General features: G+C 49.9%; 2 protein-coding genes across 12 annotated transcripts in view; one reads left to right on the top strand and one right to left on the bottom strand.

The window, feature by feature from the left end:
• The window catches only part of mark2b (MAP/microtubule affinity-regulating kinase 2b), a 62,651-nt gene extending 52,262 nt beyond the window's left edge, over window positions 1-10,389 (top strand). For 2 of the 10 annotated variants that reach the window (XM_015946568.3, XM_015946567.3), the window contains exons 16-21: window positions 574-720; window positions 3,475-3,741; window positions 5,139-5,165; window positions 9,224-9,262; window positions 9,746-9,855; window positions 9,935-10,389. In XM_015946568.3, coding sequence (XP_015802054.3) covers window positions 574-720; window positions 3,475-3,741; window positions 5,139-5,165; window positions 9,224-9,262; window positions 9,746-9,855; window positions 9,935-10,284 — 940 coding nt within the window. In that variant the 3' untranslated portion in view covers window positions 10,285-10,389. The remainder of the gene's footprint in view (window positions 1-573; window positions 721-3,474; window positions 3,742-5,138; window positions 5,166-9,223; window positions 9,263-9,745; window positions 9,856-9,934) is intronic. The other 8 variants (XM_015946570.3, XM_054747557.2, XM_015946569.3 and 5 more) reach the window with 6 other exon arrangements.
• Window positions 10,390-13,256: 2,867 nt separating this feature from the next.
• On the bottom strand, window positions 13,257-23,114 carry rcor2 (REST corepressor 2). Of its 2 annotated transcripts, none has more exons than XM_015946564.3 (14): window positions 22,820-23,114; window positions 18,462-18,587; window positions 16,125-16,181; window positions 15,923-16,003; window positions 15,739-15,791; window positions 15,482-15,643; window positions 15,293-15,417; window positions 15,078-15,144; window positions 14,764-15,003; window positions 14,608-14,685; window positions 14,470-14,527; window positions 14,190-14,257; window positions 13,861-14,019; window positions 13,257-13,769 (listed from the first exon to the last, which is right to left on the bottom strand). In XM_015946564.3, exons 1-14 carry the CDS (start codon window positions 22,917-22,919, stop codon window positions 13,428-13,430), a joined length of 1,716 nt encoding a protein of 571 aa, XP_015802050.3. In that variant the 5' UTR covers window positions 22,920-23,114; the 3' UTR covers window positions 13,257-13,427. The 2 variants fall into 2 exon arrangements, with proteins under 2 accessions (XP_015802050.3, XP_015802051.3); XM_015946565.3 differs by lacking the exon at window positions 22,820-23,114 and adding an exon at window positions 21,223-21,411.
• Window positions 23,115-24,247: the final 1,133 nt, after the last annotated feature.

Below are 24,247 nucleotides of genomic sequence, written 5' to 3'. Positions count from 1 at the left end.
ATCACACCGGAGTTCAGCAAATACTGGTCTGCGATGAGTGAAGGTGGTTCACAAACAGCTGTTGTTTAGGACGGAGTTTATAACACAGCAGCAGACCCTGTGGTGTGTGTGGGTTAACTGTCTCCCTGCACTGTGATCCTCTACAGGGTCTGCAGGTCCGTGCTGACACGTCCCTCTGTGATGTTGTTTCTGGGACTTGGTGGCTTTCCAGGTTTCTGTCTCGGTTCAGTCCGTCTCAGCGGGACGGCGCGTGCCGGAGTCGTTCTGTCGGGTTTCTGCCGCGGCTCTGATCCAGATCCCGTTTCTGTTTGAGGAACAACAACGATAAAAGAAGACCGACTCTCTGTGCTGCTCTTCCTCCTGTGTCTCTGCTGTCTCCCCCCTCCTCCCCCATTACTGTGTTTTGATGAGTGCTGCCTCTAACCATACTCCCCCCACCCCCCACCCCCCACCCCCACTCAAACCCCGCCCGCTCTGTCTGTCTTCATGTGAACGCCTGGTTGTGGATGTGTTTGGGTGTCTGCGTCGGGCGGGGCGTTCTTCCCCCATCCCCTTCCCATCATTCCCTCCCAGCCTAAACACTCCGGGCTCCCGAGCCTCCACCGCCTCAGCTGCTGCCGTCCTGTCCTCCTCCTCCTCATCCTCACGTTCCCGCCACCACAAGTCCCTGTCCTCCTCCAATCATCCATGCCCCTCTGACCTGCACGCACCGCGGCCCAGGCAAGTCACAGTCTTTGTGTTTCTCTCTGACGCGCACGCACGCACACACACACACACACACACACACACACACACACACACACACACACACACACACACACACACACACTTTTCAGCTCTAACCCCTTTGGACCCAGCTGGACTGAATGAAGGTGAGAGCGGAGGAAGTCGGCATCGTTTTACTTCTGCTGCTTGACTACGTTTGTTTGTGCTTCGGTTTGGTTTCCACGGCGCCGCAGCGACCGACCTGGCGTGGAGCTGCACCCTGCTGCCAATAACTCCTCTCCAGAGTTCCCCCCCAAAGAGCCGCTGTCCCATTTAGCACAAGCTGCTCCCCCCATGCCAGCAACCTCGTCTCATTCAGAGACGAAGCACAACAACGACGCAGTTCTTAAAAAACACAGCTTCGCTTTAAAGAGCAAGTCACCCCCCGCCAGATTCCTACTCCACTCCCACTTCCTGTTTGAAAAATGCAACAAATGCTGTTGCGTAGCAGACCGAGAGGGCGGAGCCACTAACAAATACACTCACAACATTGTGACATCATAATGTACCATCTAACATCATAGCGTACCTCTTAGCCAATAGCGACGGCAGATTTAAATTCAAATGCAGTGCAGAGTTTTTGCCTGACGACGGTGCATCGCTGACGGTTTTAGGCAGATTATTTAAATCTTAACTAAGATGCACTAAAGTGCCGAGTTATTGACGACACGTGTGCAGCACGACCACACACTCGTTTATTTAGCTTAGCAACAAAAATGGTGATTTGGAGTGACGTAAAAAGCAGCTAAAGCCAATAACGGTGCTGCTCCACACCGCTTCGCTCCTGAGAGCAGAACTGCAGCTGGGTCTGTTTACATCACCACGCCACAGTGACACATCACACACGGGCAGTCTTGTGCCTTCTGGTTACTTAGCAACAGCCAGGAAGTGGACTGTAGAGTTGAGAAAAGCGTGTGGAAGTGTTGACACGGCTCGTCTTTGGCCAGGCGGTCCCTTTGATTCTTGCTCTTTTGCCCGTCGGATCAAGCCGAGCGGGTTTTCCATCGCCGCCTCCGACGGGCACGGGTCTTATCTTCGTTTCCTGCTAAAGCAGATCTCCCCGTCCGAGAGCGAGGCTCCAGCAGGCGTCGTTTCTCATGTAGGGTTGTACTACACGCTAGAACCAACACCGTTGGCTGTCAGTGGTTAGAGTCTGACCATCAGCCTATGACGCTTCCATCATGTATAAATGTCCAGGACATAATCCATCTAAGTTCACACACCAACCTGTCTGGTGTATTTTTAATCCAGAGATTAATGTTTAGTTTAAGGAATCTTTGTTTTTCAATAACCAGAAATATTTATACCTTTCTCTGTTTCATTTCAAATAATGAGGCGAGTTTAAAAGTGAAGAATTTATTACTAACAGTTTTAAACTTGATGATTTAATGACAATTTTTACCAGCTTTGATATTAAATTTGTTTAAAAGGCAAACCTGTGGCTGGATGGAAGCTAAGTGGAAATACGAGTTTGGATGCGTGGATGAATTTCTCAGAAGGTTTCTTTCACAGAGAGAGGAACGCGTTCTGGGCTGGAAATGATGTTTTACAGCTAACGGAGTTTTTACTTAGAGAACAGCATCAAACACAACCTGTCGAAGTCTGCCTCGCCCAATCAGAAGACCCCGTTTTGGATCCGAAGTGTCCGGTGGAGGTGGTTTCCTCCAGGCACGAGGACGGTAGAAGAACCTCTGGTCATTCTCAGCACACGGTGTTGGTTCTGGTGTGTAGTAAACCCGACACTGAGCCCGTCATCTCGTTAGGAGCTGATTAAATACGCTGGTTTGGTTATTTGGTGAACGCTTTTAGGTCCGAGCGGTTGGATCAGAGCCGTTTGTGGAGGAACCTGAAACGCATCAAACAAACCATTAAGAGACCTGACTACAACAACTCTCAAAGCTCCCGCGTTTAGTTGGTCTGTGAACGCATCGGGGACCAGCAGCGATGAAACCGGACGTTGCTGTAGGTCTGTACACCGGCAGCAACACAAAACCGTGCTCTAGTCGCCGCTTTTACCCGCTCTGGAGGTGTGAGACATCACTAGAGCTCTGAACAGCCTCAGTTTGGAGAGACGGACTGGTTCCTAGCTGATTGGCCAGTGAAGACCAGTCTTGTTTGGAGGATCGCTTTGACAGCACAGATTCAGGGTTAGCGCTCCGAGACCGTCCCCCACACCCGCCGAGTTAAGTGTCAGCTGAGCTGGAGTCGAGGCGGCCCCCCGGCTGACCCTGATCAGTGGGAGGAAGGCTGCGAGTCTGAAGAAGTGCATCATCACTTTTTCTCACATAGGAGTCCAGATGTGCGGCTTTTCCTCACACTTGGTCTGACTCCAGGTCCTCAGACCCAAACCAGACCGGTTTAAAGCTCCTGAACCATGTTTCCATGTGGACACAGAGCACTCTGCTGCTGCCTGCTCACACACGCCTGCCCGAGCCGGTGGAAGTAGGTTCTGGTGTGAGTGGAGTCTCCCAGGGAGAGCAGCGGCACGGCTCTGGCTCTGGTTGTGTAACGTCTCCCTGGAAGGCAGCTTCAGATTCAGACCATGATGCTTGTTAGAAAAATGCTTTTCAGCTCGTCTAACTCTGTTTCTCCCTCCCCTCTTCTTCCTCTCGGCTCATCTCCTTCACCTCCTACTCTTCCTAATCTCCTCTCCTTCTTATTCATTTCCTTTTCTCCTGTCTTGTCCCCCCTCCCCCCTCCCCCCTGCAGCGCCGCGTCCCAGCGAGCGCCCGGCGCCTCCCCGTCGGCCCACAACATCAACAGCACAACGGTGTCGGACCGAACCAACTTCCCCAGAGGGGGGGTGATCCGCAGCACGTTCCACGCGGGGCAGCAGCGGGGCGCCCGGGACCAGCAGGGCTCCGCCTACTCCGGAGGCCCCGCCTCCCCGTCGCTGTCACACGGCAACAGCCAGGCCCGGAGGACACACGGGGCAACGGGCATCTTCAGCAAGTTCACCTCCAAGTTTGTTCGCAAGTGAGTCACGCTGAAGAAGGTGGAAGGGTGTGAACGGCGTTCCTGCGAGCTGCCGAGGTCTCCGATGTCCTTGTTTCCTCTCAGACGTCCTGGTGTCATCACCGTGTTTTTCTAAGGGGCTGATCCCGTCTGCAGCTGATGTGTAACTCCTCCAGAGGAGAGAGGAAGGGAACGTCCGTGTCCTCCCTGTAATTGTGGCGGCAGCAGCAGCGACTAGGCTGTAATTGTGGTTCCGTCTCTGGTTCTGGTGCAGGAGTTCCGCTCATGTCGTCAGTCAGAGGCTCTGCTTCTGCTGAGCTGTGCTTTACTTAGCTTTGTCCTTCCAGACTCGCAGACGAGACGCCATCGCTGCTGAAACGGACTCGTGTGTGTTTCTGTAGAAGATCACAGTGTAGGGAGACAGCGTGTCCGCACAGCTCTCAGAGCTGACCTCGTCTAGGTGGAGGTCGTAACGTTAGCGCTCTGTTTTATAAACACGGTTCGTAGATGTGAGGGTTAATCCCGGGGTTAGGGTTAAGCCATCAGCTTATTACGGATAACATCACATCCTAACCCTGCAGACGACAGAGGTTCTGTTTGCTAAAAGCAGAGAGGAGCAGCAAACGTGTTTACAGGTAGAGTGTTCTCATGCAGGAAAATCTAAACTAGTCACAGGAAACGAAACGGCAAACTCAGGAAGAGGCAGGTGGTGGTTTCCTGGATCGCTCATCACAGAGCTGGAGAGTCTCGGGAGAGGGGTTCGTTTGTGACAGAGGAAGTGAGAGGTGATGCTGAAGTGTGTGTGTGTGTGTGTGTGTGTGTGTGAGGAGGCGGAGCTACAGCCACTCTCCTGGCCTCCCACTCAGAAATAGTGTAGCTCAGTGGCGACAGTATCCATGGTTACACCGGAGATATCACTTTTCCCACAACTATAAATACCGCTAGTGGGGACACCTTGACACACATGTTCTTTCTCTCTCTCACACACACACACACACACACACACACACACACACACACACACACACACTGGTGAGGGTTATTAGAATACCTTGGACTCATTGGTGCTGATTGTTCTGTGTCGTGTGTGAACAGAGACGCCATGTTTGTTACAGATGAACCGTGTCTCATCAGAAGTTACCAACTCTTCTTTCCAGGAACAGCAGTGTGTGTGTGTGTGTGTGTGTGTGTGTGCGTGTGTGTGCGCGTGTGTGTGCGTGTGTGTGACCTCTAACCCCACACCTAAACATTTTCAGCTGATGTTTGTCTGTTTGTGTTTTGGTTATTTGTCGCCGTTTGGGTCCCGTTAGTCACGTTTTAGCCGCTCGCCGCTCTGAGGGCAGCGTGTGTTTTACAGAAAACATTTTACACATCCTTTTTTTTCTCTTTCTTTCTTTATCCCTCTTTTGTTTTTGTAGAAATTTCTCGTTCAGGTTTCCCAGAAGGTAGGCAACATACCTAACGTTAAACATAACCCCTTGGTTTATATCCACGTATATGCTCCTCTATATATATTATACATATATATACACACTTCCTCCCTTTTTGGTGTTTCGTGCAGCTTTTTGTTCACATCTTCCTGTTGTGCCTTGAACCTTCTTTTTTCTGTGGTTTGGCCCTTTTTCTTTTATTTATTTATTTTTTTGAGCCTTCTGATTTTGAGTGTCGTGTTTTGGCCATTTATGTTTTGTATCTGTACTAACATCCCTCTCACTCACTCACTCACTCACTCACTCACCGTGTCACTCCATCATCATGCAGAACAATAACACCTGACCATCCTCCTCTTCATCCCGCCACCGTCCTTCCCACCCACCTCATCCTCACTCCCTGTTCTCCATTGATGTTCCAGGCGGAGCGCGTGAGCTCACCTCCTCTAAAGGCTAACATTTAGCGGAGCTGTCGTTAAACTTGTCTTCGAGCTACAGATGTAAACAAACCTGCTCCTCTTCACTCTGTAACAACAAAACCATAAAAAACCAGCAGACCCGTCTACGCGACTGTGCAGAAGTTTTCATCCATCACTGGTCGGTGTATTGACCGCCCAAGGAGCCAGACGTTCTTGTAGCCTTACAAAAAAACAACGTTATTTTAGATCAAACTTTCCTTCTCGGTCCTTATTCTGCAGTATGTGCTTGAAAAAGACAAAAGTGAGCATGTGGAGGATAAAAACCAGAAAACTCCTCTGGATAACAAAGAAGTTCAGACTGAGAGGTGGTTTATCCTCCGTCTTTATGCTGCTAAAATAATATTTTATAGGATTTAATCCGTTAATTAAAAGGGATTTGAAGCTTGGGATAAGATCGGGTGGATCACCTCATCCTGAACGGGCAACGGTGGGGACAAAACACTCCATGTTAGCAAGATTGTGTTTGTAGCTAGCTTGTTTGTGGCTCTTGGCTACGTTCGCTGTTCGGCGTAGCATTACAGCAACCGCGTGTCTTATAAATGCATCGTGTCGGCTAGGGATGCACTGATACGATACTGGTATTGGTATCGGCACCGATACCAATACCAGTATGGGTAAAAGTTAACCGATACCGATATAGGTTAGGTGAACGGAATAGACAAGTTACAGTGAAGCCATTTTCAAGCAACTGCATTGGTATCGGTTAACTTTTACAGATACCAATATTGGTATCAGTATCGGCACCGATACTGATACCAATATCGGTATCTGTAAAAGTTAACTGATACTGATATTGGTATTGGTATCGGCACCGATACCAATACCAGTATCGGTAAAAGTTAACCGATACCAGTATTGGTAGATACCAATACTGTTATCTGTAAAAGTTGACCAATACTGGTATTGGTATCAATACCGATACCAATACTGGTATTGGTATCGGTATTGATACCAATACCAGTATCGGTAAAAGTTAACCGATACCAATGCAGTTGCTTGAAAATGGCTTCACTGTAACTTGTCAATTCTGTTCACCTAATATTTTAGTTTTGTGATGATTTCTATTCATATATTTTACTTTTTATCTTCCTCACATCCTGTCGAAAGCAGAGAAGAAAATAAAACCTGTATTCCAAATCATTGCATTTGTTTGTGTGGTAGAAGTATCGGCATTGGTAATCGGTGTCGCCGAGTACTCAGATCCAAGTATCGGTATCGTATCGGTTTGGAGACAAGTGGTATCGTTGCATCCCTAGTGTCGGCACTCGTTCCGCCTCACTTGGCAGTAACGTTGCGGTGACGGTCTGTCCTATAAGCGGCGTGGCGCAGCAGGCAGGTGTCATGATGACGTGGGGCGTCACCGCCGAGCTCCAGCCAGGAACTGAGTTGAAAATGAAAGCAAGTTTTACTTTTGTAAACAGAATCAGCTGAGCTGATGATCTGCAGCAACGCAGCGCTCCAGCTGGAGGTTGGATCTCTGGTCCGGCCTCTTCTAAACCACCTAAAGCCCCCTGATGCCGCTTCAGCGTCACGGCAAATAGACGGCATGGTTTTTAAAAGCAGCTGCTGGTTCAAAGGTCAAAGGGAAAGGCTTTATTAGATGGCTCTGTAGGAGCAGCCTCAGTTTAGAGAAAGTTATATTCTTCTGCTTGAAATCTAATTATAACCACGTTAAGTTACTACATACTGGTGACCGTGACGAGCCACTAGCTTATCAGTCTGGTTAGCACTGATTAGCTTTACATTCGGGAATCATTTAGAAGGCTACGGGATCGTCCGGCTTCTCAGAACAAACCAGGCCGACTGGACGCTTTTCCACAGCCGTGGCTGCAGGTGTGAAGCTCTTCCCGTTATTGTTGCTAATCTGTGTCCAAGCTGACCCCGCCAAACCGTCACCCATCTCTGTACGCAGGTAGCGCTCCGGTTGTGAGGTCCTTGGCCGGAGCGGTGTAGTCAGTAGCTGGGTGTAGACTACATGTGGAGGCAGAGTGGAGGAGGGGGTCCCCGGAGGGACGGGGCCGCAGTGATTCAGTCCTTCCCTTCACCTGGAGGCTGCGCTCTTCCTTTCATTCATTTCTGTGTTCTGACTGTGGCACGTGGCTCTCTAACAGCAGCAGCAGCAGCAGACCTGGATGGCTTTGACCTTCTGTGGCTGGAAACACCTTCATGCTGTCATCACTCTCCACACACGGAGCTCACATCCTCCTGTGGAACTCCTGTTCCTCGCATCATCACTCACTCGTTCATTGGACATCCCAAAATAAAAGCACATGGACTCACCTGCATTTGTGGGTTTTCACCAGCAGATGGAGCAATTCTCCACCTAAACTCCAGCCGTTGCTCCGCCTGCTGGACAGAACTCACACCTTCTGTCTTTAATGGAGATTTACTTCAAATTACGGATGCAGGAGGGAGATATCACTGTTACTGTGTTTGTTGAGATCATTTACGATGTTTTATTAGAGAGAAGTGAAGGAAGTGTCGGTGTTTCACCTCCGTACTTCAGATTGTTTCCCTCCTGTGTTCCTGTCGTAGTTCAGACTCAAGTTTTTAAATGTTGTACCTGAAGCAGCAGGAAGCTCCTCAGAAGAGTCAGTTTTAGACCAAAAACTGTTGAATTTGTCACTTCCTGTTGTGTTCTGTCCCGTGTGTGTGTGTGTGTGTGTGTGTGTGTGTGTGTGTGTGTGTGTGTGTTAAACGGGCCATCTTTAGGTCTGATGTTACTAATACAGGTTAACTCCAGTGCTGGGATCATTAATGCTCCTAACATCCTTCAGCCACGGGACTCGCCCTCACCACTCCGACCCATCCCATCCTCCATCCCATCCAACCCATTGCTTCTGCACCAGTGTAGCTGTTTTCTTTTTTCTTTTTTTGAGTCATTTTCATCAACACGCGTCTGGCTTCTACTTCATTCAGTCATAAAATAAGCGTTGAAGTCCCAAAACGGGCCTCGACACGGGTCTTCTACAGAACTGTGTTCATGTGGCTCTAGAGCCTTCCACAACAAGACAGTTTCGCTAATTCCATGCTGTAGTTCTTCTTCAAAACGCAGAGCGGTTCTGTTTACCTGCTTTCCCGCAATAAACGAAACATTGCGGGAAAGCAGGTAAACAGAACCGCTCTGCGTTTTTAAGAACAACTACAGCATGGAATTAGCGAAACGACGCAGCAAGAACACACCTAAGATGTTCAAAGTTTCTCAAAGCTGCTGAAATAATCATCCTTGAGTCGGTATTTCTTTGGGTTGTGACTGTTGGTGACAACACATTTAATAATGTGGGTAATTGGTCTCCCTGGGGGGTGCCACAGGGCCTTGTTCTCGTGTCCTGTTCGAAGAAACGTTAATTCTGGTGAGCTGAAGTGTGTTAGAAATCTGACTTCTCTCTCTCTCTGAGAGCTGGAGACCAAATTTAAAAAAGATCCGAGGTTTTTGCGGGATTCGGGTCGGCGTGGTGAAGCCGAGAGTCTCGTGTTCAGCCGGATGATTCCTTCTGCATAATTATTTTCTTGATGAGAGACAGAATGTTGCTCCTAGCTCTCAGAAACTCGTCCAAACAGAAAACTACTAAACTTGTGTTGATTTTCTCCGAGGAGTCCGTATGAGGGAGAGGGTCGGGATGAGGGCAGCAGGTGAGACGCCGAACCCCCAAACCCCTCAGACCCTAGAGAAGTGCCTGCAGATCAGTAGTGGGCGGAGCTGGTTGTGGATGATTGGGAGAGGGGAACTGGGTTGTAATTGGTTGGTGATGGGGTTTGAACCAATCGGGGGGTAGAACTGTAACCTGCATGGTGGGGAGTGTGTGTGTGTGTGTGTGAGAGAGAGAGAGAATATAATCAGAGTTTAGGCATCAACGTGTGTGTTTGTGTGTGACCCACAGACACAGAATGAACTGGTTGTGATCTAAGACACACAAACGCACACAGAGGTGCTGTCAAAGTTCAGCTCGTCCACACATCCTCATCTGCCTCTACTCTTCCTCTCATCCCGTCTTTCATCCTCCCCTTTTCTGTTCTGACTTTTTAAAAATGTGCAACTCTTACACTCTCTCTCCTGGTGTTCTCCTCCTTCCCTGTCTCCCCGTCCTCCCGCCACTGCTTCGTCTCTCCTCTCAGGTCTGTGCTCAGCAGTGCTGTAGACAAGTCGGAGAAGACGTCCGGTGGCGTCCTCTCGTCGTCCTCCAACAACGATGCGAACAACTCCTCACCGGGGTCTGGTAACACCGGTACGTCTGCTTCTCTCTACCTCTTCAGTTCCTTTTTAGTTTAAACTTATGAAACATTAACCCCCCCCCCCCCCCCCAGGTGGCACTGGCACCCCCCCTGCCAACGCCAGCTACAAGGACACCGTCAAACCGCGCTCCCTGCGCTTCACCTGGTCCATGAAGACCACGTCGTCTATGGAGCCCGTGGAAATGATGCGCGAGATCCGGAAGGTGCTCGACTCCAACAACTGCGAGTACGAGCTGCGTGAGCACTACATGCTGCTGTGCGTGGCGGGGAACCCGGCGCACGACGACTTTGTCCAGTGGGAGATGGAGGTGTGCAAGCTGCCGCGGCTCTCCCTCAACGGCGTGCGCTTCAAGCGGATCTCGGGCACATCCATCGCCTTCAAGAACATTGCCTCAAAGATCGCCAACGAGCTGAAACTGTGAGCGCGAACGAGAGAAGGCGGAGCTGCAGGCGGGACGGGGTCACCGGCTGCTGGTTCCAGATCCACAGACCTGATCTGACTCCTCTCCCTGTCCTGGGGGGTGGGGTGGGTGGGTGGGGCTTCTGTTCTGTTCCAATAAGACGTTCCACTCTTCTGCATGTCCGATCTTCTCTGGTTTCTTTTTTGGAGTCACACTTTGATCACTTGGACCACTCCAGTTTCTCCCTATTTATTCAGTTTCCGTGCACGCTCCTGCTGTCAGCTGGTTTATGGGGGCGGGGGGGCTTCCTGCAGCTTTGTTCACGTCGTCCTGAGAGGTGAGCGGACTCCAGCTGAGCCAGGACCTTCGTCTTTGGAGCCCCCCCCAACACACACACACACACACGCACCCACACACACGTGAACTCTTCATCTCCCGGTTCTTCAGCACCTCCATGTTTCCGCCGTATCTCCTGTTTTCTCCCTCTGATTTGGACACCCCCCCCCCCCATTTTAACTCGTTCCTTTAGTCTCTTTTATGCTTTTAAAACAAGTTGGGCACTGGGGGTGCAGTAGAACCTGAGGAGGTTCTGTTGGACTTTAAGTTGCCTTTCTTAGACAAAAATGTTTTTTTTCTTTGGGGGGGGGGGGTTGCTTAGATGATTTAAGTGCCCCGCCCCTCGTGATGTTGGTATGACTCGGTTGGCCTTCGCGTCCTGAATGTCCACCCTGACCCGACGCACCCCCACACACACCAGAAACGTCAGTGTGTGTGTGTGTGTGTGTGTGTGTGTGTGTGTCATAAAAACTAAACAAGGAAAAACTAAATCACTGGAAAACAATTGACGGATGGTGAATTATTTCTTTGATCTGATAATATATTTTTGTGTCGTTGAGCTTTGGGTATGTACAGGTTATTTTTGGGGGGGGTCTGGATCATATCATTGCTGCCTTTCTTTTTGGTTTAATGCACATTTATACAGGTTTAACACCTCCCTCCCCCCCCTCACATTGATCTGTTTAGCTGTAACGATGATGATGGTGGTGGTGGTGGTGACTACTGCTGATTCTTCTTTATGAACGGCTTCAGAGCGAGCGCTGGTCCTGGTTCCTCTGCTGTAGAGCACTCGCTGACCCCGAGCAGAGGTCGCTTCCTCTCCACCGACGCTCCGGTTTAGTGGAAGCTGAAGAAGAAAACATTTAAAACATGCCGAGGTGCGTGGAGAGCGCCCGGCGGTTAGTCGTGGCTAACGCGACACGACACCATCTTCTCTCCGGTCTAGAACAGCGGGACCGAGTCGAACAGCTGATTGTTGTATCATGGTGCTGGGTGTCCGATTCTGGTTCTGATTCAGGCTGTTAGGGGTTCTCTTTCAGGGTTGATTTTATTGGACATGTTTGGTTTTACATGGCTGTAATTTACATTGATTTTAAACGTGTAACTGTAGTGGTGGGCTTCGGTTTTATTTTGGGGGTCGGGAGGAACGATCAGCTCCTTAAAAATGTATTATTTGTTCTTTTGTGCAAAAACAAAATGATGAAAGTTACAATGATAGTAATAAAACTATGATCATGACTGACTGGACCACTGTGTTCCTGTCTGGGCCCGGTCCAGGTCCCACACTCCGGTCCAGATTTTCAGGTTTCAGGGTCATAAGTCACACAAACATGTTCGGAGACTCTTATGAAGGTTTCTTCTTCCCGGGACAGACGAGTGCTGAACCAACCGGGGTTTAGGTCTAAATATGTTTGACCAGACCCAGCTCTGCCTCCAGTGTAAACAAACGGCACAAACAAGCAGGCTTTGGAGGTAAACAAACAAAAGGCTTAAAGCTAAAGGGATGGAGGAACATCAGGGCGGTGCTGAAGACGCTTTAAAGACTCGAGTGTCTCAAACTATTTCACAAGAAACCAAAAACACCTACATGCATTGTCTGGTTCATGGACGTCATTTTTGCTTTAGAAGTGGAGGGGACACCGGGGGGGGGGGGGGGGGTATCTTTACAGCATGCTCTAATGGGAAACAGGCTTCAGCACAAACGGTTGTTTTCCGCTTGGTCCTAGAGCTCAACCGGTGTCAATTTAACATAGCGTAATATTGTTTTGGATAAGTGCAGGGGTCAGCTTGACTTTGGAAAAAGTGGGGGGGACATGTCCCCCCTGTCACCCCCAAAAATTACGTCCATGGTCTGGTTACAGCAGGAAGTACCTCCAGATGACCTTTGACCTTTACAACTCATCCCTTAGGACCAACGCGGTCTTTATTTCTTTATTAGTTTGTGACAAACAGCTTCACTCGGCATTTTATCAAATTAGGAAACAAAACAAGGAAGTAGAGTGTGATTCTGACTCTCGGCAGCTTAAAGGAATCAGTCCGGCGTCGTGTGTGTGTGTGTGTGTGTGTGTGTGTGTGTGTGTGTGTGTGTGTGTGTGTGTGTGTGTGTGTGTGTGTGTGTGTGTGTGTGTGTGTGTGTGTGTGTGTGTGTGTACACCAAGTCCAGTCCAGGCTCCTTTACTCCTTAATGCTGAGTCAATAATCATGATCTGAACTACCAACAGGAACTAGTCGTCCGCACCACTGCAGCTAACACTAAACATGGCTAGGACGGCAGACGACACTACTTCTTCCACTTTAGCTCAACTAGCTAAACGATAAACAACAACAACAGCAGACTCGCATCTGCTCCCAGGATCCAAACCGGGACGCGGAGACGCCGGTATGGCTCAGATGTGGGCAGCTCCAATTCCAGGCTGTAGTTTAAAACACAGAGCAGTTTTGTTTACCTGTTTACCCGCTACGTTGCGTTTGCGGCGGCAGCCGCAAACGCAACGTAGCGGGTAAACAGGTAAACAAACTGCTCTGTGTTTTAAAAAAAGAACTACAGCATGGAATTGGAGATACGACACAGCAAGAACACACCTAAGGTGGGCAGCTCTTCTTTCGTGTGTGTGTGTGTGTGTGTGTGTGTGTGTGTGTGTGTGTGTGTGTGTGTGTGTGTGTGTGTGTGTGTGTGTGTGTGTGTGTGTGTGTGTGTGTGTGTGTGACGGAGGTAGGTGTTTCCGGGTACAGTAAAGGGGGTGATTAAATAATCGCTGTCACCTTCAGGACCTGAGACTGATCATGTGACCTAACCATCCTTCGTCTGTTCAGCGCTGATCTGAGCATCAGTGTGTGCTGGGCTGCTCCACCTTCAGCCCCACCAGTGATGGAGGCATCTGGCTCGCAGTGGAGGAGGAGCTGGGAGGAGAGCCCCTGAGACTAGAGGAGGAGGAGGAGGAGGTCACAGCGGGGCGAATCAGGGGAGGGGGCGGGTGGTTGTGCGGCGCTCGGTTCTGGAGCGGACGTGTCTGAAGTGGAGGCGGTTGGCGGAGGAGGCTTGGAGGTGCTGTTGGTGGAGCCGGGCGCAGCAGAGGGGGAGGCTGGGAGAGGGAGGAGGCGGCCTGAGTGGAGGAAGGAGGGGAGGAGCTGATGCTGGCGGTGTCTGGGGGAGAATCTTCCATCTTAACCTGCAGAACGGAGGGAAGATGAATAATAAATACGTGTTCCGTTTGAGGAATGCCGATGCTGGGAGTAGCGGCCTGCTCCTGCTGAACTCACCTCCTCTTCTTCCTCGGCTCCTCCGTCTGCGGCCACCTCCTCGCTGCTCCTCCTCGAGTCCCGCTGCTCTCGGCTGGTGGCCACCTGCTCGGCCGCCCACTCCCTCAGCACCTCGTCGAGGTTAAAACGCCGCCGGTAGCTCACGAAGAATGAGCTCACCTGAACGGAGAAGGGGGCGGAGTTACAGAGAGAATGAATGACGGCGGAGGGCCGTGCTGCTTTCAAGGACACTGAGGAGGACAGAAGACAGAAAGATGGATGGTGGGGACTAAAAACATGCTGAACTTCAGGAGGTGGGATGAGGAGAGAGGAGTAACCGGAAAGCCCACCTGAGCTGGCGTTTTAGTGCCGATCACTTCAGCGATGGCGGTGAAGTCTTTCCCGTAGCGACGGATGGCTGGAAAACAAACACCAGCTGGAGGTGAGTGTGGCGCGTTTACAGGTAACTTCCATGCGAGCAGCTGCTCACGACCGCGTTCAGCTGCCTCTTGCTAACCGACGACGTTTTAACGAAACCTGATGCTTCTTTGGCCTTAAACCTTTCATGTCCTACAAGAACGTTCGATCCCACGTATCTGAAGCTGGGATGAGTGCGTGGTCCGGACTCACCCTGGACGGCCAGCAGCTGCTCCTCTGTGCTCCAGCGGGAGTTCATCTTGGGGGCGGGCTGAGGGGAGAGGGCAGCATGAGGACAAGAGAAGGTTGAGACTGAACGAGAGAAAGAAGGCCGGAGGCGTGGAAACCAACCTCAGAGGGTCTGAAGGAGTCGACTCCTTCAGCCAGGCTCTGCTTCAGGCTGCTGTTGGCCTGTTTGATGGACTGGACCTGAGAGGAGACAGGAACACCCGTCGCTTTAGTGACCTGCTACGAGCAGCAGGTCCAACACGGTCTGAGAGGACACACCTGTCTCTTGAGCGACACCAGCTGTGAGTCCAGCTGGCGGACGGTTAGGGCGCCGGCATCGTGGGAGGCTGACAGAGCCATGATGTCCGCCTGCTCCAGGTGCATTCCTTTAGGGGGTCGGCGCCGGGCTCTGAGAGGATGGTGTCGGTACTGAGCCCCGAGGCTCTCCTTCTTCACCGGCCCGGCCCGACTCGGGACCGTCTTGTCCGAGCTGGCGCTGCTGGGGTTCTGCTTCACCGCCTGCTCGGTAACGCAATCAGAAAACGTCAGCCAGAGCCTCGCGTGGACGCTATGACGTCATCGTTATTAATCACCTCTTTTTTGGCATCAACCTCAAAGTCGCTGTCGCTGGCCGGCTCCACTTCCTCGATCTCATCGTTACTGCAGACAGATCAGACACTGAAGCTCCGCCTCTAGCTAAACACGTCTAATATCTGACTCCAGATCTGTTTCCAGGACGACGCGCTCAGAGCGTCGGATCAGATCTGAGACCAGCAGCTAGCGTTACGCTAGCCTTAGCGGTGCTAACCTGTCATCCTTCTCCCTCTTGCTGATGAGCCTCCGGGCTTGTCGGTCCATCACGGAGGTCCTGGTTCTGGTCTTCTTCCAGCTGTAGTAGTACTTCACCAGGCTGGAGATCAGCTTGTCTGGAAGCTACACAAAAGCCAGACGTGAGCGGGTTCTTCCGGCGGTAACGGCCGGCGGCGCTGCTGCTCACCATCTGCTGGATGCGGTGGAAGCTCTTCCCATGGAAGCTGAAGGCCTGCTCGAACAGGACTTTGTCCTCAACCGTCCACTCGTCTGGAAAAGGTGTGAAGTTGGCCAAGTCGGCCAGGGAGCGCTCCACGTCGTGTTTGTGCCATAACAACATTCCCAAAGCCTGGAAGGACAGAGCATCGAGAAACCAGAGACGGGTCACGCCCTACCCGCTCGTCCTGAGGTTCCTCTGCATCGTGTGTGTGTGTGTGTGTGTACCTGCTCCATGTTGTATCCGTGTTTTTCTTTAGCCATCAGGATGTACTCATCCACTGGAAGAACAGAGAACATGTGAGTCAGTCACCGTGTGGTTCCCCATCCAGCCTGTCCACTAGAGGTCAGGTTTCAACATCAGCGCTGGTGTGTGTGTGTGCGTGCGTGCGTGCGTGTGTGTGTAGCTTACACATTGCATCAGACAGCTGAGTATTAGGACACCAGACGAGCATGCTCCTCTGGTCCTTCTCACAGTGGCGGGCTGGTGTGTCTGAGAACAAGAACAACTGGATGGATCTGCTGCACTGACACTCCCAGCAGACAGAGAACTTCAAACATCTTCCCATCAGCTCCTCCTGGCCTGAACCCACCTGCTCCTCAACTCCTCTTACCTGGTTTGAACTCTGGGATCTGGGCCTGGTAGTCTCCGCCCACTCTGATCATGCTGTCTGTCAGAGACAAGTGGAGGACAAGATGGTCGTTTATGAACCGAGAGGCGTGGTGGACAGTAGTGTGTGTGTGCGTGTGTGTGTGTGCGTGCGTGTGTGTGTGTGTGTGTGTGCGTGCGTGTGGTTGTGAGACCAGCAGAAACATCAGAATTGTGTTTTAAACAACCGTCCTTCCACCAGGGTCTGGTACCAGACACACGGGAGACGAAGCACCAAGTGGAGATGACGTGGCCACTTTATTAGGTACACCTGGGTCGTACCGAGGTGGACGACCTCCTTCTGCACAACAGCTCTATGATCCAACATGGTTAAAGAAACATCTCAGAGGTTCTGGTCCATACTGATGTCAGTCTCTCGTTCCACCACATCTTAAAGGGTTAACCCTAACCCCATCACATCACTCGTGATCACGTCGGCTAATTCCCACAACAGTTAGAGGAAACCAGGCAGTGAAACGTTTAGCGGCCTCCTCTGGTCTGGTGATCCTCGTGTTCCTGTTCTTGGCAGACCTGGGCCCTCGTTCGTAGTGACGGACCTCTGTTCCTTCCGATTAAAATTTAGAAGGTTTGTACAAATGACCAAAATCCTGACTTCTGAAACAAGCAGTGGCCACGTGTACGCTGATACAGCTCACCTGTGCGTTCCTCCCAAGAAAGACAAGAAGAGAAAACTTTATCGACAGCGTGATCGAGGAGAGAACAAGCTCTGTAGAGGTTGTAGCCGCGGTCGGGACAGATGTATGCATGTTCTGTTTATAGGCCGAGATCTGAGCTGTCAGTCTGGTTACCTTGGCAACACGTGTGTTCCAGGAGCACAGTGGAAGAAGTTCAGGCGGGTTACTGAACATGGACTGGTATCAGACTGGTTTGGTCTGGCTGTCGCTCCACAAAAGGGTCCCAAACCACAGCGTAGCTCCAGGGTCTCCTCAGGAGCCTCTCTGGATTCTCACCAATCAGATCAACGCACTCTCAGAAGAGTCGTTCCCTCCAGAGTGCACGCTTTCCTCCAACAACACAGATCAGCCGTGCTACCAGGTCGGACTCCTGTCAGACACAGGTGATCAGTCATGTGATACAGCTGACTTTCCACAGACAGTTGTTTACTCGTCGTCGTCTTCCTCCGCTGGTCCGGGTCGCGGGGGCAGCATCCCAACTAGGGAGCTCCAGACCGTCCTCTCCCCGGCCTTCTCCACCAGCTCCTCCGGCAGGACCCCAAGGCGTTCCCGGAGCAGATTGGAGATCTAACCTCTCCAACGTGTCCTGGGTCGACCCGGGGGCCTCCTGCTGGCAGTTGTTTATTGGGTCAGATATTTCCTAGATGAGGAACAGGCGTGGAGGACAGAGCTTCAGTTCCCCCGTTCCACCACTAGATGTCCGTACGCAGTCAGAGCTGGTTACAGACGGTCAACAATCATTCCAACGCACGACAAACACAGATCTGTGCACGAGTCCGGTTGGTAGAGGAGGGCCCAGGTGTGTTCTGCTGCTGGAGTCCATCTGCTTCGGGCTGTGGTTCTGACCCAGTTCTACAGAGCAGCATCTCAGAACCGCGTTGTCTATCTTTCAGGACCAGTCTGAACATTCTTCAGACCTTTGACCTCAACAAGAATGTAGATTTGACCGAAGCTTAGTCATGTTTGGGTCAGAACCAGACACAGGGTTCTGTTACTACGGCCTTTCCTCCTCACCGTTCGGGATGAAGCAAAAGGAAACGGGAGGATCACGGCCACAGCTGATTGCAGACATTAGGTAATTAAGAGTTCTGCTACAGCAGGCAAGAAATGGAGGCGATGAGGAGAGAACAGAGACTGTGGAAGCACACACACACACACGCACACACACACACACACACACACACACACACACACACACACACACACACACACACACACACACACACACACACACACACACACACACACACACTCCTCAGGGACAGAGGATGGTGGAAACAGGAGAAGATGTATCACATGAGCACACAGAGCCAGGAAGGAGGGCACTAAAGAGAGGAGATGCTGAGAAAGGAAACAAAGATGTTGGAGAGCATTGATTTAAAATTAAACAGCTGTGTGTGATCCAAGAGCCCGGGAACTCCAACGTGAGCTCAGAGGGTGAAGGACGGCAAGACTCATGCAGCCTCTGCAGAGGAGAACCGGGGATGAAGGAGGGGACAGGTGCAGCACTGCAGTAATGCAACTGGAACAGTGTGTGTGTGTGTGTGTGTGTGTGTGTGTGTGTGTGTGTGTGTGTGTGTGTGTGTTGCAGATCAACAAGTGTTCACCATGAGCATGCTCTTCATCGCTGCTCTCCTCCTCAGAGTGTGGCTGGCTGTTGCCGTTGGTGACGGTTTTGGCTCTACTCCTGGACAGGACCCCGGCTCCAGAGCGCTCCATCACTGAGGGCATGACTGCAAAACACACACACACACACACACACACACACACACACACACACACACACACACACACACACACACACACACACACACACACCATCACATAAAGACCTTTCTGCTGTGTAACGAGACTTTGCTGCTTTCTGCCCTAAAACCTAACATAGTAAAGTAGCTTCGTGAATACGACTAGTGACGGAATCGGTCAGAAAAAGCGACGTGATCATCGATTACAGCCCCAACATCGGTACACACAGCTATGGATAACTAGTCTGAATGTGAACCATTTCAATGGATGAGTAACAAAGAGCAGAGCCCCTTCACAATAAAGTTCCTGCTTCTGTAAACATCTGGGCTATCCATCAGTCACTCCTGTTACAATATTATTATTATTATTATTATATAATGATTTGTTTGGTTTTAATGGACTTTGTTCACCTTTAATGTAATTTGATGGTTCTTTACAAATAAAATGGTAATATACGTTTATGATGGAGTGTAGGGGTTATACATCAGTCCCTTTAAGCCTCGTACATTACACTGGTGTGTGTGTGTGTGTGTGTGTGTGTGTGTGTGTGTGTGTGTGTAGTTCTGCTCCTGTTCGTCACCAACGCACACTCTCAGGAGCCTTGTGTGGTAATTCAACTCCAAACCTCTATGTTAAACTTTGTGCCGAGGCAACCAGAAACAACTCTTCTATGAGAGGCTGCTGCACCACACACACACACACACACACACACACACACACACACACACACACACACACACACACACACACGTAACTCTGCATGTATTTGCGTGTTGATACAGGAAATGACATCATGAAATGATGGTGGAAAATATCCACAACTACACCATCTATGGTGTAGTTCCATGCACCTAAACATGACATGAACATATTGCATTGACTGCAGCGGACACGTCAGATGTTCTGGAGCACCAGCTTCTTCTGCAGAGATCCGACATCTCCACAGAGGAACCAGCACCTCCAGATGTTTAACTCGCTTTGATCGTGCAGCTGCACACCGCCGACCCCATACACCAACCTAACGGGGTCACACGGGTTGTTGTCAACAAGGATCTTTCAGACTTTCAGACTGAATAGTTCCCTCACATGTAGCCTGGAGCTTCAGCTAGCTAGCGTATGTCTCACCACGGCAGCAGGAAGCAGTGAGACTGTGTGAGTGTGAGGTTAGACAGGTCATCTGCCTTTAGGCCACAGAGACCAGAATCTGGACCCACGTGAGCATCCCAGCTCCCTCTTCCTGTCTAAACACACTTACTGACTAAATAGACAAATGAGTAATATTTCAATAATAATTATTACTCAATTCCAGATAAATATCAAGTCTAACAGATCAAAATATTCTAGATTTTAATTTGACTGTCATTCGAGAACAGGAACTTTAAATCACCATCTTAGATGTCTAATATTTTATTTTTAAACAATAAAATCACACAAATCTGGACATTCGTACAGAGAAAAGGGCTGTTGATGAAGTCAGGTGAGACATAAAATTGTTCAAGGTGATGATTTCTAAAAGTCCTCAAACTCTTCAGGGTTCTCTGGAAAACACGGAACAACAAAAACAATCCTGAACTTCCACCAGCAGGAGCGGCTTTTCACTCATCATCACCATCATCTTCATCACAGTGACTTGGATCGCCCCCGGAACAAAGCAGGACACGAAGTTCTGAGACCGACCCGCTTCATTAACCCATAATCCCTCACCTTGCACTTCTAACCTGACTAGCTGCACCTCTACGGTCCCAATCCGACAGATTATCAGCAGCCACGGGCGGACAATGCGGGAGCCCGGAGCGCGCTGGAGCTCTTTTGTCTGTCGCTGATCTCGGTGCCGGGGCCCCCTCCCTTCCTCCTCACCCCCTCCCAGAGAAAACAGCAGCTGGCCCGTTCAACTTCACCGGACGGACCGTTCAGAACAGACAGACATGATGAAGACTCTGCTGATGGACACTTTAGAGGACGAGACTCTTGGAGGGGGAGTTCAGGGAGCCTCGGACATGGCAGCATCGATCAGAACGACCTAAAACTGCAGGTTAACTCGATCCACCAGAAGTCCAGAGGTTTCTTTGGTCCTCTGGGCTCCATAAGAACAGTTGAACACTCACTTGTGTCCCCGTGTCTGAACTCATGATGACATTTATCGCCATCGTTTAAAAGTGACACAGCGGCTCACTTCTGGTGAAGTTCTGGAGCCGCGTTAATCTGGTGAAAGTCAGGTTATTTAAATAATGAATAGTCTGGATTAGAGCGCTTCGGCGGAGACATCACGGGGACACTGTGTCGGACTTTGAAGTCCTTTTGTCTCCCTGAGCGCGGAGGCCGGCTGCGGTGGAGAGCAGCTGCACTCTCCGGCTCGGGTTAAGCCAACTCTGGGATTCCGGTCCGGGACCTTGACGCCTCAGGTTCAACGACGGGACTAACTGCCCCCGTCTGGACGTTAAAACGTCCCTCCATTTGTCCTCCTCTCCTCCTCTTGACAAAGTGCACTACACAAGTCCACCCCCCCACCCCCCCTCCCGCACGCGCACACTTCGCTGACTGTGATGCTAGCGTTAGCCGGTTAGCTCGCGTTACATTTGTAACGCTTGTAGTTCAAGTCGCGATAACAGTCTCCCACCGTACCTGCGTCTCGCTCCTCTCCGCTCTCGCCCCCTCCGCGCTCTCGGAACTTCTCCGGGCCTCCGTCCGCGGATTATAATCCCCTCGGAAGTGCTAGAAGACAATGATTGCATCCACAGCCGTTTAATTTTTGCCTAATTGATGAGCTGCATGGATAGATGGAAGCAGCCGTGAGTGTGAGGGGCGGACAACATCCGCACTAACGTGAGGTGGACATCCGCTCCGCCTCCCGACCAACCGTTTGGATTGACTGAAAGTAGTCCCTTTGAAACTATTGCGTTTAAACTACTCTCAGCGTCAGCGTTCCTCAAACAAAACACGTATTTTGATACGTTACAGTCCACGCTGCCCTCCTTCGTACTAAAAAGCTCTGCTGTTTTTGTGTCGCGTTTTAACTCGTGCAACCGGATAGTTTATATTATCATCGTTAAACGTTTAAAACAAAGATAAAATAACAAATACATTAATTATTGTATTGAAATAGTTCTCCGTCAAATACTTCTAATTTAAGATCTACTTGCTTGTGTATTGGCGGAGTGATTCGTCAGCTGTGCATTTGTGTGCAGAGGCAGGCTGTCCAGACTTGTACTGGTGTGTGTGTGTGTGTGTGTGTGTGTGTGTGTGTGTGTGTGTGTGTGTGTGTGTGTGTTGGAAAAGAAAGAAGAGTGCCGAGTACAATTTAAGGGTGTGTGTGTAAATGTACAACGACTCAAAAAAATAGCCTCATATACTTACGTTATTATTTTATTTAAAGTGTCAAAATCTGACTCTGTGTGTGTGTGTGTGTGTGTGTGTGTGTGTGTGTGTGTGTGTGTGTGTGTGTGTGTGTGTGTGTTTACAGCAGCAGGTGAACGGTCTTGGTATAGATGTTCATGAATTATTCCCTATTCTGCTCGCACGCACGCACGCGCGCACACACACACACACACGCACACACACACACACTGGCTGCTGTGACCCTCGTTGTCCGTTAAACAGCCTCTCCTCTCCTCTCCTCTCCCATCTTCTCCATAATCTCCTTTTTATGTAGAACTTTCCTTCCATCTTCACATCCTCCCCCTTTTCTCACTGCCTTCCCCCCTTCTTCATCCCTCTGTCCTTTGCTCCTCCACACCCTCTCCAGCGATGACTCCTCTCTTGTCTTCATCCCTCCCTTCTCCTCTTCCTCCCTTGTCTATCTTTCAGACTACTTATCTGCTCCTCTTTCCTGCCGCTTGCAGTTTCAACAGTGTGTGTGTGAGTGAGTGTGTGTGTGCGTACGTGCAAATTCTTCCCTTCCCCCACCAGTTTCACTTTGCTCACTTCCAGCACCCCCCACCACACACACACACTCTCACACACACCACCTTACCCCACCCCTTCTCTTCTCTTCCTCCCTCTCCAGTCTCATTTTCACCCTTTCCTCCTCCTCATCTCGTCTCCTTCCCTCCTCTCCTCTCATTAGTCAGTAACCATTCTGTCTGTCCTCCAGTCCCTGACACATCCTGCTACATATCTCCTTCTCATCACTTTCTCAGCTCCCTCCTCCTCTCCATTTGTCTTTCTGTCTCCTCCACTCCTCTTCTTGCTCATTTTCTCTTCAATGTTTTTCCATACTCACTCTCCACCTGTCTCCAGCCTTCTCCTTGCCTGTCTGTCTGCCTGCTCCTCTCGAGGAAAATGTCCGTCTCCTCTTCTGGCTTCCCATGTTCTCTCCACATCTCCACGCTCTCCCTCCCTCCCTCCCACCTCACCCTGACTTCTATCCCTTCATCCAGCTATGAAATCCAAAAGACACTTCCATCTCCGGGGAGGCGAAGTCTAGAACTGGATGTTATAGAATAAACTCTTCCTGTCGTCTTGCTGAAGTCACCATTTGTGTAAAATAAAAACGTCTCACATAAAACAAGCAAACGTCTAAAATCCTAACCCGGCGTTAGTTTTTATGATCACAGAAGAATCACATCCAAATTTAAACCAAGAAGTCTAAAAATGTTACAGTGCTGTAAAAAAGCACAGATTTCTTCTGTTTTTGCATTTTTTGGTCATAAATACCCAAATCAACCTGTTTGAACCCCCCCCCCCCCCAAACGATGAACTAACTGTGATTAACCACATTAGTCATCAAGCTGAGTTCCTTTCCAGCAGCCACACCCAGACGTCACCTCGATGGAACCTGTCTGACAACATGAAGTAAGCTAAAATATCTCAAAAAGCAACAAATCGTCCATTTTTTTAAAAGAAATTTCACAAATGTGGGAAATGTTCTGTGAACTGATGAGATAAGAGTAGAACATTCTGGAGTGTGTGTCCCATTCCCATTTGGTGTAAGACTAACTAAAACATCAAAGCACGGTGGTGGTGGTGTGATGGTCTGCTGTAACTGATGGAACCATGGACTCTGGTTTCTAACACCTTAAAGTGACAGTGTGAATGTTTCCTGGCGATAGGGGGCGGTAGATACCTAAATCGTTGCAAGCAAGCCGTATTTTTGTGTTGAAGTAAGGCCTTACCAACGGATGCCCACTAGGGTCAAAAAGCCCTGGGGAGTGCAAACTTTAGCAAAACTAACGAGCACATCGGACTCTCTTTCATCAGTGGCAACAAGTGAAGAGGTAAACGTGTAAAACAACATTTAAGAATGACAAAAGTTTTGTAACCATTTGTTATAAACCAGTAAATGTACTCATGGGCTCCCGTAGAAGGAAACATAGCATCTAATATGGCGTCGCCCAGAGATTTAGACCCGCTCCCGTGTATTTTAGACCTGATTTTTAGGCAAGGCAGCTTTATTTATAGAGCGCATTTCAAACACAGAGGCAGTTCAATGTGCTTTACGCTTATCAGGACATGACATGAAAACAACGTTAAAACACAAATTTAAACACACACAGAAAGAATCACAGTTTAGAGCTAAAGGAGAAGACAAAGTAACAGGGAAGGTTACAGTGGAGATGATGCAGCATAAGAAACAATTCATGTAAATCTTAGGTGTGTTCTTGCTGTGTCTTTCTAAATCCATTCTTTCGTTCTTTTTTAAACACAGAAA

The sequence above is a fragment of the Nothobranchius furzeri genome, chromosome 14 (assembly GCF_043380555.1).
Source record: "Nothobranchius furzeri strain GRZ-AD chromosome 14, NfurGRZ-RIMD1, whole genome shotgun sequence".
Classification (NCBI taxonomy): Eukaryota; Metazoa; Chordata; class Actinopteri; order Cyprinodontiformes; family Nothobranchiidae; genus Nothobranchius; species Nothobranchius furzeri.
This window is presented reverse-complemented; position numbering and strand designations above follow the sequence as displayed.

Bases quoted from the DNA above. Each gene is read 5' to 3' on its own strand.
- rcor2 (XM_015946564.3), bottom strand. From the start codon at position 22,919: ATGTGGAGAGAACATGGGAAGCCAGAAGAGGAGACGGACATTTTCCTC. The intron at 16,182-18,461 runs GTGAACACTTGT...TGTCTCTGACAG, and splicing joins CGATGAAGAGCATGCTCATG to ACAGCATGATCAGAGTGGGC. The intron at 14,020-14,189 runs GTGGGCTTTCCG...TTCTCCGTTCAG, and splicing joins GCACTAAAACGCCAGCTCAG to GTGAGCTCATTCTTCGTGAG.